Source organism: Hippocampus guttulatus, chromosome 7 (assembly GCF_054856545.1).
Source record: "Hippocampus guttulatus isolate MCC_2025c chromosome 7, RoL_Hgut_1.0, whole genome shotgun sequence".
NCBI lineage: Eukaryota > Metazoa > Chordata > Actinopteri > Syngnathiformes > Syngnathidae > Hippocampus > Hippocampus guttulatus.
This window is the reverse complement of record NC_141267.1, coordinates 16707963-16724980: the sequence shown is the minus strand read 5'-3', so window position 1 is coordinate 16724980 and position 17018 is coordinate 16707963. Positions and strand designations below refer to the sequence as shown.

The 17018-nt window shown below is 42.1% G+C and overlaps 2 protein-coding genes across 3 annotated transcripts in view; both read right to left on the bottom strand.

Annotated features, from left to right (window-relative positions):
• Window positions 1–835, bottom strand: part of tle2b (TLE family member 2, transcriptional corepressor b) — a 64032-nt gene extending 63197 nt beyond the window's left edge. Inside the window, exon 1 of the mRNA XM_086115133.1 lies at window positions 819–835. The gene's annotated coding sequence lies outside the window, so the exon portion shown is untranslated. The remainder of the gene's footprint in view (window positions 1–818) is intronic.
• Window positions 836–12682: 11847 nt separating this feature from the next.
• tle5 (TLE family member 5, transcriptional modulator) overlaps window positions 12683–17018 on the bottom strand; it is a 33369-nt gene continuing 29033 nt past the window's right edge. Inside the window, exon 7 of one of the 2 annotated variants that reach the window (XM_086115290.1) lies at window positions 12683–16742. In XM_086115290.1, coding sequence (XP_085971416.1) covers window positions 16515–16742 — 228 coding nt within the window. In that variant the 3' untranslated portion in view covers window positions 12683–16514. The remainder of the gene's footprint in view (window positions 16743–17018) is intronic. The other variant, XM_086115291.1, reaches the window with a different exon arrangement.

Genomic DNA, 17018 nt, shown 5'->3' with positions numbered 1-17018 from the left:
AGCGTATCCCTGAGGACTCTGACCCACAAACCAGATACTAGATTCGTCGCTGATATCATTGAAAACAAACATGTAATTCTGGCTCAGTCTCATAGTTTGTATAGAAATTGTATCGGGCCTGCAGACTGACTTCCCTGCCAGACAAACCACACATTGTAAAACAACCGTTCTCATGGTTCTACAAAACAATACACTGGAATGTAATTTAAATTATTTCATCATATTCTAATTAGATATAATTTTCTGAAACCCTGATGTGATAGACGGAAAAACCCACCAGATTCGGAATCAGCGCCAAAGGAAGGTAAAAATCATCTCTAAAAGTTCAAGTGCATCTCTGAGACCAATGGCATTTCCATTTAGTTCAACGGGGAAAGAGGATTTTTAGATTTGAATGCTTTGCATTAAAACCGCCTGACGAATTCAAATGATCTCTCCAGACACAACTGTATTGTGCTGTTTTCACATCTTTTTGGTCGGAAAAAGAAAACGTTTTAAAATTAGTCTTGGACGCACGTGAACCCTAACAAAATGGCGTGTGTTCACTGAGATGGCTCAAATATGACTTAAACATGAGCGTAAAGAGGGTCTTGATTTTAAAAAACACCTGTCAAAATCACTTACAAACACGATCATTTGATGAGGGGAAACTACGTGATGTATTTGAGTACTTTGACCAAAGAGGTTCGTGGTTAATTCCACACTCTGTTTGGAGATGGGGCGTGGGTTGTGTTCCGCGGATACTCACTAATAACACATGTAAATAACTATCGATGCACTTAGAATCGTGAGAAAAGATGACATTTAGAAAAGGTCACCTGTCATGAAGAGCACCGCTCTGCCCTCCACTTCCTGATACAGCAACAACAAGCTCCAAAAAGCGCGCAAAGACTCTTTTCCAGTGCTTTTACGTCTCAATTTCGCCTATTCAGATGCGGCTATCGCCTGGTTCCACCTTAAAAGCTCGGCTTGCCGGGAGTCTATCCTCGCGCGCTGAGTGGATGAAGATGAGCCAATCGTCTTCGCTAAGACCCCACGTTGGGTCCTGACGTTATATCAGGCACTGACCAATGGGAGCGAGGAGACGACTGGGAACGGAAGAGGGAGGGGAGGTTTGAGGAGTCTTATGGGGATTGTGGGCATTGAAGTTCCAATTATTCTGCTCGTGCGCGCGCAAACACACGCACACACACACACACGGAGGGAGTGAGCACACAAAACACCCACACTAGACCGTCAGTCACGCCACGTAAACGCTCACTAAATTCCAGCGTTAAATTCAACTCCTAAAGAACAAAAACAGATTAGAAGACAAATACACCTTGCCAGTTTGTTTCATATTGGCTAGATTTAAGTTAACATGTCGACTAAAGTGGAGGGAAAAGAACTCGATTTGACTTCCAGACTTGATTATGAACGTAATATTGATTTGTATAAAGCACAATTTATTTTATTTTAATAGTTTTTTTTGGTCATGTTACATTGTTTAACATAAAACGCGGGCTCAGTTAAAAAAATATTCTTAATTGTTTGCCTTCCTTCACAAGAATAGAATGAATAAATAAATAAATAAATAGACGTAAAAAAAAAAGTCATTGTGCGATTGAATGATTTATGACTAGAATTTATATTGGTGGCCATTGTCCATGTCTATTCAATGAATACAAAACAAAGAGTCAACGTTCATTATGACAAATTTATGAGCAAGAGTTTCAAGGTAAATGTGAAACATTGAGCAAATCGGCTAATAATTTCTAGATACGCTGCAATTTATGGAAACTGCGTCCAAACTTTTCTGTGATGTTGAAAAAGTGCCCACACATAAAGATTTATAGTTCACGTATGGAAAAAGGTCATAGCGTTTCTCGACATTAATACACACGTGACATCAGTAAGAAAAATAAAATGGATTTTTGCAGCTCTACCATAAACAGCACAAACACCGCATGCATTGACTCCAACAAATAGCAATCAAAAAGCCATTTGTCAAGAAATGGCTTATTTGATTGGCGATCAAAAATAATAGATGACAGCTTTTTACTTCAACAATCAGCAGAACAATGCAAAATTGATCCCCGTGGCTCTCAAGGCGGCAGAAACTCTGCAATATTGTGCTATAAGCCTCCGAACCTGCAGGGGGCGCTAATTTGTATTTGCTGTTACAACACAAAAGCCAGGATTGCTGCTGATTTTTTATTGTATTCGTAAATAACTTTTCACTGTCTGGCTTATCGCGTCCGTCATTTAGCCTAAAAGTGTTGACATAATTCCGTCGGTATGTCCTGGAATGAAGGCCGGGGGTGGGGTGTTGCCTTTGCCTTCATGCCAGTGAGCAAATATGATCTTGCAACCCTGCAAGCGCAATCGTTCAATGATGTGTGCTTGAGTGTGTGTGTGTTTGCTTTGCATGTGTTTTCTTTGTGTGTGTTTGTGAGATGTTTTGACACGAACACCGTATATGTGGGACATGTGCAGGAACGGCGTGCCAGAATTAGCTTCTTCCAACTTCTTTCCTGCTCCCCGGCAGCAGGAAAGAACTGTGTCACTCATATATATGTGTGTGTGTGTGTGTGTGTGTGTGTGTGTGTGTGTGTGTGCACCAAGTTTGACATTGACATATTTTCATATTGTTTGACTCCTATGATGCTTATGTGCTGACGTATTTACTGGATTTATTATTAATGCTTTTTAGAGCTTTGATATGAGGCATCATCTGGAATGAATAAGTTTTGGCAGACATTTTTCTGGGAATATTGGTAACATCTATGCTAATTTCAATGTCGTTTTGCGTTGTATGTCAGCGTTAAATTTGAAGACTTGAGATATCCAATGTTTAATTCTCTTCTGTTGTGTACTCTGATTATGTGTGTTGCTGCGCCATGCGGCTTAAAGTGTTAGTTGTTTGAAAGTGTTATCGTCACTGAATCATGTGCTAATTACCATTAGCTTGTCTTTGGCGTTTTGCATTATATTATTGCAATAAGCTAGTGGACTCTTGTTAGATGAAATTAACTGATTTGGGTGAAAATGTTTGTTCTTCACCTCAAGGAAATAAACTAGAAACATAGCTTTTAGAATTTTCCAGTGTTTTAACCGAACTCTGAAAAGTATCATGAGCACTATAGGGCTAGTGCTAACACCACATATAAAGGTAATGGAATGAGGATTTGCCTGATGCCCTCATGTGAGTCAAAAGAAGTGACAGCGACTCGTCATGCTATTAATGAGCTTTAACAAGATCCGACAGTCGGGGAAATGAGGCGAGCCGGCACAAATGTGTCGACATCACTCACTGTCCTGCCCCGGCACTCAAGAAGCTAAAGCAAGATGAGTGGTGGCGACCCAGCAAGTAGCCCACTCAACTCATGAATTTTAGCGCACTGTGAGTAATAGACATGCGTGGCACGGTAACAATGGTTTGCCCCTCCGCTACCAACTTTCGTGGTTGCGAGTTCGAATCCGGACGGCGGCCTTCCTGTGTTCATGTTTCGTTCCACAGTCCAAAAACATGCATGTTAGGTTCAGTGAAGTCTCCGAATTGTCCCGAGGTGTGACTGTGAGTGCGAATGCGTGTCTATCTATACGTGCCCTGCGAGTGGCTAGCAAGTGGCGACCAACCCATGTCGTACCTCGTTTCCTGCTCGAATTCCAGCTCACCTGTGACCCCGGAGAGGAGAAGCGCAAAAGAAAATGCATGGATGAATGATAAGCACTATTCGTCGCTGGGCAAATTCCTTCTGAAAAAGAGAAAACACATTTGAATCAATCAGTTTGGAGAAGGACTAAAATGAGACGACCTCAATGCAGCAAATATTACAGGACTCATGAAAATGTCAATGTCAGTGGGCTGGATTAAAGTACGCAGGGGGCCTTTCGCCTGCTCTACGTGTAACTTTGCATATCATGTTTAATTTACCAAGTCATTTTGTAAGCCACATTAAATGTGAGCGCACATCGAGATAGAAGTGCACATTTGTGTTCATTCGTGTACGGTATGCAAATAATTGTGTGAGCACCCAACGTACTTACCAGTTCTATCACGTCATGTGTATACCAAGTACTAGCGTAGCGTCTAAGTGTGAATTACGTGCATGTCACTGTGTGTAAAAGTGTGTGTGTGTGTGTGTGTGGTGTGTGTGCGCGTGTGTGTGTGTGTGTGTGTGTGTGTGTGTGTGTGGCAGGGCATCCGGGCTGGAGTATGCAAAGTGGTTATCAGCCAACTTGGCACAAGGCAGTTGTGCAACTAATTGGAAGTGAGGCAGGCTGCAGAGAATGCACTCGCTGCTTGTGAGTGAGCTCCACGTGCTCGCGCGCACACACACACACACACACTGACACGCACATTCACAATACAAAAATACATTAGCCTTTCCCCTTCAATCAATAGTGTTTTTCCACATAGTGGAAAAACGACAATAGAAGCTCTGAGGTCAGACATAATTATGCTGGTTGATGACGATGACTGGGGTCTGAGGTCTAGGTTGACTAATATTGCTAGTTTTGGCTTCTATGTTGACTTGAAGGTTTCGATTTTGGTTTCAGGCTGATTTGGACGTTTCGGGCTAAGTGCTACATTCATCGAGTTGTCTTGGTGAAGGTCCTAGGCTGACTGGAATTCTTAGTACAGAGTGCTCGGTCGATGTGCGAGCCTAGGCTTCAGATTGGGCTGATTTGGAAGCTGTAGGCGTTTTCTTAAGTGCTGGGGCGAAACTCCACTGCACACTCCCATTTCTGGTTTTAGGTAAGTGAGCCAACCGGCCACCAACAACTCCAAAAGAACAATAATACTGTATATATGGTACAACATACACATTGTGTGTTACAACAATACTTAACCATATTCCCAATTCCATATGCAACAATGGATGAAATGGTTACGTTGATGGTCGAAATCTTCGCGAAGTGTGCGCACCTTACACAGACCTTGGTCCCAGTTACAGTATATGCCCAGGTAAAAGTTTTAGTCTATTTTGGAAGGATCGGGCCAGGTTTTCGCCCTAAAGTCTTCCTCTCCCAATTTCTGTCTTATTGTCCGTTTGAAGACACCCAGTAAATGAATGCATTATGTAATTTTGTAGTAGCAAGGCTTCTTATAACCAGGTGCACAGACAGAGGATGCGACAGAGGTGAGAGCGCCGGAAACAGAGCAGATGCGTGTGAGGAATAATGCCCAGAACATGTGTGGCATGAGTGTGTACAGTGTCCATGCGTGTGTGTGTGGGGGGGGGGGGGGGGGGGGGTTGGCCTAGGTGCAGATGGCGGATGTCAGTGTTGAAAAATTCATGATGCCATGTTTGGGGGACTTCTCAAGGGATATGTTGATGTTAGCGAGGGCACACATACAAACACACACACACTCACACGCATGGGGAGACACACCTCTAAGGTGTGTGTTGACAATATGGAATGCTACAGAAAAGGCACAGATGCCAAATGCAGAGATATTCATTATGGCTTGTGTTGCTTTTATTGTATTTTTAGGGAAAACCAATCCATGAACTGGACTCAGTGCAGTCAATGCGGTTTCAGTGCCACACTGTGACAGTGTGAAGGGTGGTCTCGGTGATTGACGGCATGGATGCATTCACACTTACTAAGAATTTAGAGTATCCAAAGAACCTAACATGCATGTTTTCAGAATGTGGGAGGAAATCGGAATAGCTGGAGAAAACCCAGGGAGGAAATTGTACGCCGGATGGATGGAAGGGTGGACGGCAAGACTTTTTTTTCTGAAACAGAATTGAAATCAGCTGGGTTCAGTTTGTGCATAGTGACACTGTGAAAGTGAATGCTTGTCTGTCTCGCTCTATCTGCCTGCTGATTTAGTGGCAACCAGTCCATTGTATGGTTGACCAGTCAAGCGCAGGGCACGCACACACACACACACACACACTTGATGACAATGACACACACACACACGCACACACTTGATGTTCGCTCAATGTTACTTCTGCATTGGTGTCACAGAGGACGTGTCATCAAAAAAATGAACACGTGCATTTTAAACTACGGTTGCAGTCATAATAAAAATTGTATTCAGGCCAAACTAAAAACGTGCTACATTTTTTTCCCCATCACGTGCACTAAGAGTCTCCCATGAGTCACCACATTCATCATTTTGGGGTGTTGATGACTGACCAGCTTTCTGCACGTCGCAATTACGGGATGATAAATGATGCTGGGTGCTACATTGCAGTATTGAGGCAACGGGGAGCGCCTCAGTTACAACGGCAGACTGACAAGCAAGCAAGGAGGGACTAATGGGGACCCGGTGGGAGCCGGCCGAATGAGAATCACAAAATACCGCACATGGACATCTGCATGGAGGGAGATGGATCAAGTTGCTGGATCGGAGCGTCCATTTAAATGAATAAATAAAGAAATAATAAGTAAACAGGTACGAACTGCAATTACTGGATTTTCTCAAATCAAAATCTCTCGCCCAATACTGTATTTTCACAAGCGTTGGCCATCCCATGTAAACACATCAGGCCTGAATTAAGTCGCCGGTTGCGTCACCCGCTTAAAAGAGGAAATGGAAAATTGGCTAGTTCATGTCCGCTGTACTTGTGTGTCGAGAAGAAAAGTGCCTTGAGATACAAGTTCAATTTGTTCCATGACCATTGAAATGATGGCCAGCCTTGGTCACCTGGGGGCGGTATGAGATAGAAAGAGATATACTGGTACTACTCTCAGCTCATCAGTACAGCATTTGTTGTTCTTCGCAGAGGATAAGGAATGTATGTGACTGGCAGTAACTCCAAGAAGATTGTTCTGTTTTCAGTGCTCTCTTTTGGGGTCAATAAAAGAATAAGCAAGTTATTTTTGATTTTGGCTATTGCGTCCAGTTAGCCAGAGGTGTTTTTACACTTGGGCTCACGTTGATGGATGAAGGTCGTACAGCGTGTGAATGAATTAGTGATGAGGATCGTGATGATGAAACATCAACAGCCCAGCCGGTAGCCTGAATTTCACAGAGGAGGCAGGCCCTCATCTTCAGAAGCTTTCTTGGTCAGGCCTGACCTTGTCGTGAACTTGTCAACCCTCAGCACTACTCCACCAATGTGTGCACCCGTGACACGTTACTTTTAGCAATCCAAGTCCACAGACTGCTTCTTCTTGATTTGTTTTGACAGTCGGCACCAATTTGAAAGCGCACTTTACATACCGATGGGATTTATTGGCTCATTATGCAAGGTTACTTTGAACGTCTTGTACACGGCATTCAGCAGTACGGTGTGCAAAGTTTAGCGTGTCTGCCTGACACCTTTGGTGTTCTGTGTTCAAATCGTGGCCTTGGCCTTGCTGTGTGGCATTTGCGTGTTATTCCCATGTTTTTGTGGATTTTCGCTGGGTATTGCAGCTCCCTCCAAATATATAAAAATAGCAATCTACAAAGCTTTTTCCATGAAAATATTGTCTTATCTTCTGAAAAAAGAATTTTCGTTAATTTTTTTAATCTTCGAAAAACAATTTTTATGAGGGAAAAAGACTACCTTGAAAACAATTATTTTGGAAAAGTTTTTGTTTTTAATCTTGAAAAGATACTTAAAGAATAGACACATTTTCTAAAGAATATTCATAAAAATAAAAAAAATTAAAGTTTAAAAAAAAGAAGGCTTTCTGATCTGAAAAAAATATGACCAATCTGGTCAAATATGAAAAAAAATGCTTTTTCATCTTAAAAATAAATTGACAAAATATCCATCCATCCATCCATCTTCTACCGCTTATCCGGGGCCGGGTCGCGGGGGCAACAGCTTTAGCAGGGAAGCCCAGACTTCCCTCTCCCTAGCTACTTCTTCCAGCTCTCCCCGGGGGATCCCGAGGCGTTCCCAGGCCGCATGTTTTGGACACTCGGGTGAAGAGAGGGGCGGAGCTGTCAACTGATCACCACCTGGTGGTGAGTAGGCTCCGATGGTGGGGGAAGATGCCGGTCCGTCCTGGCAGACCCAAACGTATTGTGAGGGTTTGTTGGGAGCGTCTGGCGGAATCCCCTGTCAGAAGGAGTTTCAACTCCCACCTCCGACAGAGCTTTTCCCATGTTCCGGGGGAGACGGGGGACATTGAGTCCGAGTGGACCATGTTCCGTGCCTCTATTGTTGAGGCGGCCAATCTGAGTTGTGGCCGTAAGGTGGTTGGTGCCTGTCGTGGCGGCAACCCTCGTACTCGCTGGTGGACACCAGCAGTAAGGGAGAAGGAGTCCTATCGAGCCTTTATGGCCTGTGGGACCCCAGAGGCAGCTGACGGGTATCGACTGGCCAAGCGGAACGCTATTGACAAAATAAAATCTTTTAATCCAATGAAAAAGGGCGATCTTGAAAAAAATCTGACCGGCTAAAAAATAATAATAAATAAATAAAACATTTGAAGTCAAGTCGAAAATTGGGGCTGCATAGATCATATTGTAAAAAAATGTAACTTGACTTCCCCTTTAACAACAAAAAAAAAGTTTAAAAACTGTCTTAAAAATGTCTCTATCTTGAAAAAATAGTATTTTCAATTTGTGTTAAAAAAAACGACTTTTTAATCTTGTAAAGTAAACATGACTTACAGTAAGTTAAAAAAAAAAAAAGGATTTACCATATTCGAATACGATGGCAACCAGTCCAGGGTGTACCCCACCTTTTGTCACAAAGTCAGATGGTGTTGGCTCCAGCTCACCATTATGAGGACACGTGCTTTCAAAGGATGGATGGATAGATGGATGAATGTACACTGTCTCCATAACTACCGTTCCGTTCCATGCCTTATGCAAATGGGGATGACGCTAGGGAACGAGGGATGGGAAGACAATAAGATCTCAAGAAAGACAGGACGACGGTTACAAGGAGGAGATAAAAAGGTGAAAATGGGAAGAGGGCAAGAGTGAGAAAGAGAAGATGAGGAAGAGGGTCACTTGAGGAGAGGAGAAAAGGACATGCCGAGAGTGCGTGTGTGAGCTCTCACTGCTTCCTGCTGCTGCAGAGAAGCAGCTGCCACACGTGCGGGCGCGCACACGCTCAAGCACAGAGCTATGGGGAGATGTACGCAGAGCACAGACTGGGAGATTAGAAAAGCAGGCCAATAGGACGCTTTCCCATGATGCATTTGTGGGAGCATCCGCATTAGACGAGCTGTGTCAACACTCACTGTTGCTCCAGCTGAGGCCGGCATGCACACACACACACACACACACACACACACATACGGACTAATAAGGAGCTCATCCTAGCATTTTCCTGGTGTGGACCAGATAAAAAGGCCACACATGCAGTGACACTGTGACAGCGTAGATGTCAAGGTTTGTGCTACACCATATATAAAGACATGCACACAGCCACACACACACACAATAATTAGATACTCATCCAAGCATACTTCTGGTGTGGATCAGATAAAATGCAAAAGCAAAATTCCACACTGAAAAAGTGTAAATGTAAAGAATTGGGCCACACTTAGATAAAAATACAAGTCTGGACACACACACACACACACACACACACACGTATTCTAACATGATGAAAGTCTTAAATGTCCACATATAGACAAATGTCCATACATTAAAAGGGTAAAGGGCTGCGCAAGACACAAAGACAAGAACACATATATATACACACATACAGGTATTATAAGGGATGACGACAGATACCTCAAATGCATCGGCAGGAACATTTTAAGGTTAAAATAAATAAATAAACACACAGAGGGAATCTTTGATGTGACAAAAATGAATCATGTACGAGTGAAGGAGCGAGGGAGTGTCACGCTGTCAGGAAAGAAAGAAAAAAGGAAAGTACAAGACGTCATGTTGAGATGGAAGGATGATGGAAGAAGGATGGACGGAGGGATGAAGGGGATGAGAGTGACACGCTCCCGATGAGGGGGGAAAATCACACAGCGTGGTGGTAGACCGAGAGAGAGATTGACGATGGAAGGATGGACGGAAAGATGGAGCGGGGCCCGGTAATCAAGGAAAGCGAGAGGATGGAGGGATGGAGGACGAGTGCGTTCTCAATGAGTCAATCATGATTAATCAGCACGCTTTTCTCTCGCTCTGCTTCTCATTGTGCACTAAATCATGTACATTCATTTTTCGCTCTTTTTGGTTTCATCAAATAATGGCAACGAAACAGACACCGAGATGGGCTGATCAAACATGATGAAGCAGCAAGTGGTTCATTACTTGCTGCTTATTTGAGGACACTCACTTCCGGGTAAATGTCAACAATTGGATGTTTGCGCTCTGGTTCCGTTCGACTGAGTGTGACAGCAGCTGGCGGAGTAAAAGAAGTCAAAGAAGTTGGAAAAGCGTAAGAGTGAAGATGTAATGATCATATGATGAGAATAGTTATGATTAGAGTTTTATTTTATTTTTTTATTAGTAAGTATTTTTGGTAAATCTAAGATAAAAGGTCATCCTATTTTAAAGACTAAATCATTCATTTTTTCATTAGTATAGTTAAAATAAAGTCTCATGAGGGTCGTTTTTTTTTTCAGGACAACAGTCAAAAGATAGAAAGTGATTTTCCAAAATGAAAAATCAAATTCTTTTTTTTTTTAAATAAGAGATAATGCTGTACATTTTGTCTTATGTTTTTCCAAATTAAAAAAGTTATATTATGAGAATGTTTTTTTTCAAAACAATATATTTGCTGAGAGGAATAGTATACTTTTTCTAGTTAAAAAGATAAATTATATTTGGTAAAAACAGCAAAATCATACTTTTCAGCATAAAGTTGTAATATGAGAATAATGTTAATTTTTTCCAGGTGAATAATAGATTGTCAACTTTTTTTCCAAGACAAAAAGTGGTATTTTTGTTCTTGCATATAAAGTGTTAAAAAGGCATATATGGTCAAGATAAACATCTGTCTTTTTCTAGATAAAAAGTCACGTTTTCAAGATCCAAGTTTAAAGAAAAAGACTATGTTGTTTTTTTTTTCAAGCTAACAGTCACGATAAAAACAAGTTGAACATTTTTGAGACAAAAAGTGGCATGCTTCTCGAATTTCCGCCTCTAGGAGCCCCTCTGTGGTGTGGAAACCCCCAAAAAAGTTCAGGTTGAGACTGAATTGTAAAAGGGTCAATCTAAATTAATCTAAATCAGAATCTGAATCAGAATCAGAATCAGAATCATCTTTATTGGCCAAGTATGTAGAACACACAAGGAATTTGTCTCCGGTATAACACGCTGCATTAGTATCATCCAAATCCAAACACTGTGTGAGCATCACAAGCGGGTGTAAACGGGTCAAAGTTGATGCGGTCACACGTGGCTGACAAGAGGTGTCAAGCCGAGGGAACAGCAGTTTTGTGTGAGCGTGTGTGACAATGCTTTACCTTGGACGATGATCGACGTGAAACAACAGCTCCTCCTCGTGGACGTACAGGGAACAACAAGCACCTCGGGCTCTAGTTGACTGCACTCATATTTCCTGTATAAAACACCCGTTAAACAGTCTTGGCACTTCAGACAATCAATAACCCTTTTGTCATCACCAGGCCGTGTCTATATTTTTTTTCGAGAATTCATATCTTTCAAAGACGATTTTTCAAGATGAAAAGTGGTATATGTCTCCTTCACCCACACTGCCCCATGGTACACCCCCAAACTCTGCCTAATGAAAACCAGGAAACGACTCAACCAACAAAGCTGGACTCCCGGTTCACACCGTATCATACAAGGTCTACAATTCAGCAATAGAAAGACGCCCTCAACGCTGCACGCTCCACTTACGACTCCAGCCTCATCCACTCCCAAAACACCAAGACCCTCTTCTCCACAATAAATAAGGTCCTCAAACCCATGGACAACGCGTCCCACTCCTTCTCACCTGACAAATGTAACTCCTTTTCTATTATTCTTCCAGGCAAAATTTGACACCATCTACAACCAACTGGCCATTTCCACTTCCACCGCCCCCCAACCTACAATCTGTCACCAGCTCTCCCAGGTCACCCCCTCTGAACTTGGTACATTACTCTCTGGCATAAAGACCACCACCTGCACCCATGACGCTATCCCCTGTTACACGTCCTTAAAAAACCTGGCCTCAACCCCAAAATCCAACATAACTATCGTCCCATTTCTAATCTCCCGTTTGTGTCAAAAATACTTGAACGAATTGGTCACCTCACAACTCGACACCCACTTCAACTCCAATAACCTCTACTAACCATTTCAATCCGGCTTCAGATCCCATCGCAGCACAGAAACGGCCCTTCTCAGAGACACCAACGACCTCCTCCTCTCCTCTGACACCCACTCATTCGAGCATTCTCATATTACTTGACCTCAGTGCCGCTTTTGAGGCCATAAATCACTCCATCCTCCTACCCGTCTTGAGTCCTCCCATAACATCACGGGCACTGCTCTCTCCTGATTAAAATCATAGCTCACCGACCGCCACCAGTTCATATGCATTAATAAATTTCAGTTCAACACAGCTGCCTAGGTGACCCCCAAGGCTCAGTGCTTAGCCCCTTCCTTTTTATCCTTTACATGCTTCCCTTTGGTCACATCATATGCCACCATGGTCTCAAATTTCCACGGCCACGCCAGTGACACCCGGCTCTACATCAACAGCAAATCCATCACTGCTGCCACTCAATAAAAATTGGATGCAAACCAACCCAAAATGTTAGATGTTTTTGTTCTCAGCACTTTGTCGTAGTGAAAGAAGAGCTTGAGCGAGGCCAATTATGATTTGATTGACTTTATTTGTAAGGCACCAGAAGTCCTTCCTTACTGCACAACATTTCATATTATTTCACATAAATGTCTGCTGTACTTTTGATAGTTTCCTTCCCCCCTCCCCCTTGTTGTTGTTTGAATGTAGGTTGGATGGAGGACACAAAACATTTTCACTTTTAGGTTTTACATTATAGTATTAAAAACAAAACAAAGAAAAAAGAGCTTACAATGCTTCACGCTATGAGCTAGCAAGTCACGGGATGAGAGGAGGGAAAGGAAAAGAGGGCAAAGGTCACCCACCCCACACAACAACCATTCAGAATATACTGTATGTACACATAAAGCTTTCTATGCATGTCCAAGTGTACACGGAGGTATCACCTATGTCAACTAATACATTGGTTTTTCCTACCAGGAGAGCCACACTCAATATATGAAAAATATGATGTTTATTGTCATTATATATGATCGTCATTTGTGGGTTACGTTTTTTTTCCCTTCATTTTTTTCCAAATGTATTTTTTTTTAATTGTTTTTACAACAGTTGAGTTTTTTTTAGTACGGCAGGCTGCGATGCCACGAAAATATATTGAATATACTACAAATTCAACACAAGAAAAACAAATGCACTGATCACAAAAAAGCTCTCTTAAAAAAAAAAGAAGTAATTTTCTTCCCCTGTAGATCATGCAGTGACACATGTGTGTCTGTGTGTGTGTGTGTGTGTGTGTGTGTGGCTTCATTACAATAAGCACAGCATGAAAGAGAGTCAGGAGGATGATGCCCTGCATTAACAAGCAGAGAAATGGATTATTCCGATAAGATATACAAAGTAGATGGACCCATATAGACACATGCTAATACAAGGGTAATGTACGGGTGTCTTGTTGTCCTTCCTGCAGTTTGGACAGCAAATCCACACAATGCAACCCCCCCCCCCCCCCTCGTTGCTAACACACACAACAGACACAGTGCTTTAATGAGGCGCTTTTATTGGCCACCCTGGGGTATTAAGGACACACTGAAATAGGGCTGGGCAATAATTCAATATCAATATATATCACAATTGACACCTTATAAGATAAGAAAATCAATATCAATATCAACAGAATTTGCACACAAGATAATAGCGCTTACCAAAAAAAAAGAGGAAGTATCAGCCAAACCTAAGCATTCTGCGTGTTGTAGGCAGAGGATCCACTATGAGGTTGGGTCAGAATTAGAAGCACCCATAAAGAAATTTGGAACACAAAACCATAATTTACTACCAGATATTTTGATTGGTATTTTTCTTCTTGATAGTTGTGTTTTTATTTAATTTTTTTCTTTTTCTGGATATGAAAAAAAAACTATTGAGAGACTAATATAAGACATCTACTGTATTTTGTGATTCGCCCAGCCCTACTAAACACATAATGCTCCAAAAGTTATTTATTTAATCTTGAAATTGACCAATGAATTCAATTTTTTTTCAATATATATCGATAGCGACTGACATGAAATATCATGAGACGTTTTTGAAGCATATGGCCTTAGCCCTACACTAAAAGGAACAACCTGATATGATGAGACTGACATTGTCGGAATAACAGTTGGATATTTCTGAGAGAAAAAGTGGTAAATTAAGTCATACTTTCCGAAAGATAAAAAGTGTTATTTTTTGATAGAAAGTTTGATTATGTGTTTATTTTAACCCTTTCAGGGACAGCAGTGACCACAGTGGACAGCTTATCATGTTATCAGATTACAGGGTGCATGAAATGGTTTAGAGATATAATATTCAAATAAAGTTCTTTTTTTGGATAAGACAATTTTTTACAAAGTTGTAAAATCAACGGCGGGGGGGGGGGGGGGTCGCTTTTTTTTAAGGTAGTCAATAAATGGAATGAAGATAAATTCATATTTTTTGGGGGGGGGGGGGGTCCCGCCAAAAGTCAACTTTTTTGCTCAGATGGAAAGTAATTTAAAAGAAAAAAAACACAGTATGAGCAGTAAGTCGTATTTCTTGGATAAAGACAAAAGGTGACTGTACAAGAATAAAGAAAATTTTAAGATTAAATATGACATTTATTTGAGAAAGAAATACTAGGAGAACGGTTCTGTTTTTGGGAAAAAAGGGTCCGATTTTTTTTCTTCGGTTATATATTCTTTGAGAATAAATCATTGTATTGAGAGAAAAAAATTCCATGACAAATCACATTTTTTGAGACAAAAAGATGACAACTATGCAGTTTTGCAAGAATAACTGCTGAGAAAAAGTTGCAATATTATGAAAAGAAAAAAAGGGCAGGATCTTATGAGTTGAAAAAAAAAACAAATCTGTTCTTCTCATTCTCCCCCAGTGTGACCCTAATAGTCCCTCGTACCATCGTCTAAGGTCGCGCCTCTTCCACACTGACCCCCTGCTTGCCTTTTATGAAGGCTAGATCCTCCTCTGTAGGTGCTACTGTTTTGGTTAGCAAGATTTCAAACAAGATCACTCTTAATTCTTTTAAGTCCATCTGGGTGGGCAACACCGTCAATGAAATGAGACATTTATACAACCCATTTCCGACTCCAGGGCTGTTTACATGCTTGTGTAGGTGCTGCTGTTTTGGGTTGCACAAGAGTTCAAAGATTCCGACACGTGCAATCTCATGAGGGGAGAAAAAAAAGTTTATAGGATACTTAAGTGTGTTTTACAGGCCAGACAAACAACTCCTGTGATTACCATGTCTGCTGCGTTCAAGAAAACTGGGGAAAACGGACATTTCCAATCTCATACAGTATATAAGATGATCTGAATGAGATGTATTGGTTATAATGGAAAGGGGCTTTTCCGACAAGCTGTTTGCTCTGCATGAAAAGTGGACCAATTGATCAAATTCAAATTGACATCGCAATGTGGAAGAAGGAAATTTTCAAATTGTAAAGGCTGCAATTTGGTAAGAAAAAAATGCTAATTTTGGTTAGTTAGTGGGCTTAATTGTTTAGGTTTTTTTTTTGGTATATAGCTTTTAATTCGGCGTACCAGTACATTTATGCATCCTAAATCTGTTAAATGTGTGATACAGATTAATTTATTGCTAGCGTTTGTTAAAAATGTATGGGAGGAGGACCTTGAAAAAAACAATCACATATTAAATTGCAAATATATTAGGAATGGGGGGGCGGGGGGGGGGGGGGATCACAACTAGATTATTTTTCAGAATCGTTCAGCCTTAATTCAAAGTCTTCATGAGGGTTGCAGGTGAGCTGGAGTCAATGCTAACTGATTTTGGAGAAGAGGTTGGGTACAACCCGGACTGGTTGCCAAGTAAACAAACAGACATGAACAGCTAAGGACAATTTAGAGTCTTGGCTGAACCTAACATCCGTGTTTTACGAATGCGATCCATAGTGCACTCCTTTGTGCCTCACTTGAAGACATGATTAATCAATTAACGGATTGATTAAGCCATTATCATGACTGCCCATTGTTTATTTACTTTCCGGTGGAATGCCTGGGGGAGCGTTGGGGGGGGGGGGCACTCCCTACTTCCCAGCAGTCTTGAACGCAGCGCCAGTCGTGATAAATGTAGGTAGAAGAAAAAAGGCAGGTGGAGGAGAAAGGAAAAAAAAGGAAGGAGAAATAAAGAGCATGAAGCTTGACGCTTTTTTTTTTCAACATTCAATAAAAAAGAGTCATGAAAATATGAAGAAATTCGGAGTCTGGTGAGAAACTCGGGAGGCCATTTTGTCTCCGTGGAGAAGAGTGAAAGTCAGGGGGTGGGGGGGAGGGGTGTCTCCGAGTTGAAACCTCAAGAGAGTGAGAGAGAAATAGAGAGATAGAGAGGCCGGGGGCGAGGAGGGGCACCACTTAGTCAGACTTGTCGCCGTCCTCCTCGCGGTGGCTGTCGGCGGCGTCGCGAGAGGCCTTCTCCTCCTTGGCCAGCTGTGCCTGGGAGGCCAGCAGGGAAGAGAGGGAGAAGAGGCCGGAGGAGGTGGTGACGGCGGGCAGGCTGGGCTGGCTCAGGCCCAGCGGCAGGGGGGTCATGGGCAGCGCCAGGCCCTGGAGCTGAGACAGCTGGTGGGCCTGGAGCTGCTGCTACACGGAACACAAGCGCACGCCACTGAGACTCAATATGCGCATCAAGAGAATCCAACGCGATTTCCCCCGACGCCAAGGCGCTAATGGATCATGCATAATGGAACACAAAGAAGGCTCGCTAACGGGGCTGGGCAGTAAGGACTTTCGACAAAATAGATTTTTTTTCCCTTTCTATTTATTTATTTTTAAACAAAAATCACATTTCCTATTCACGGACAGTACTACTGACAGTTTTTTTCTGTGAAACCAATTCTCAGCTATTCACAGAAAAAT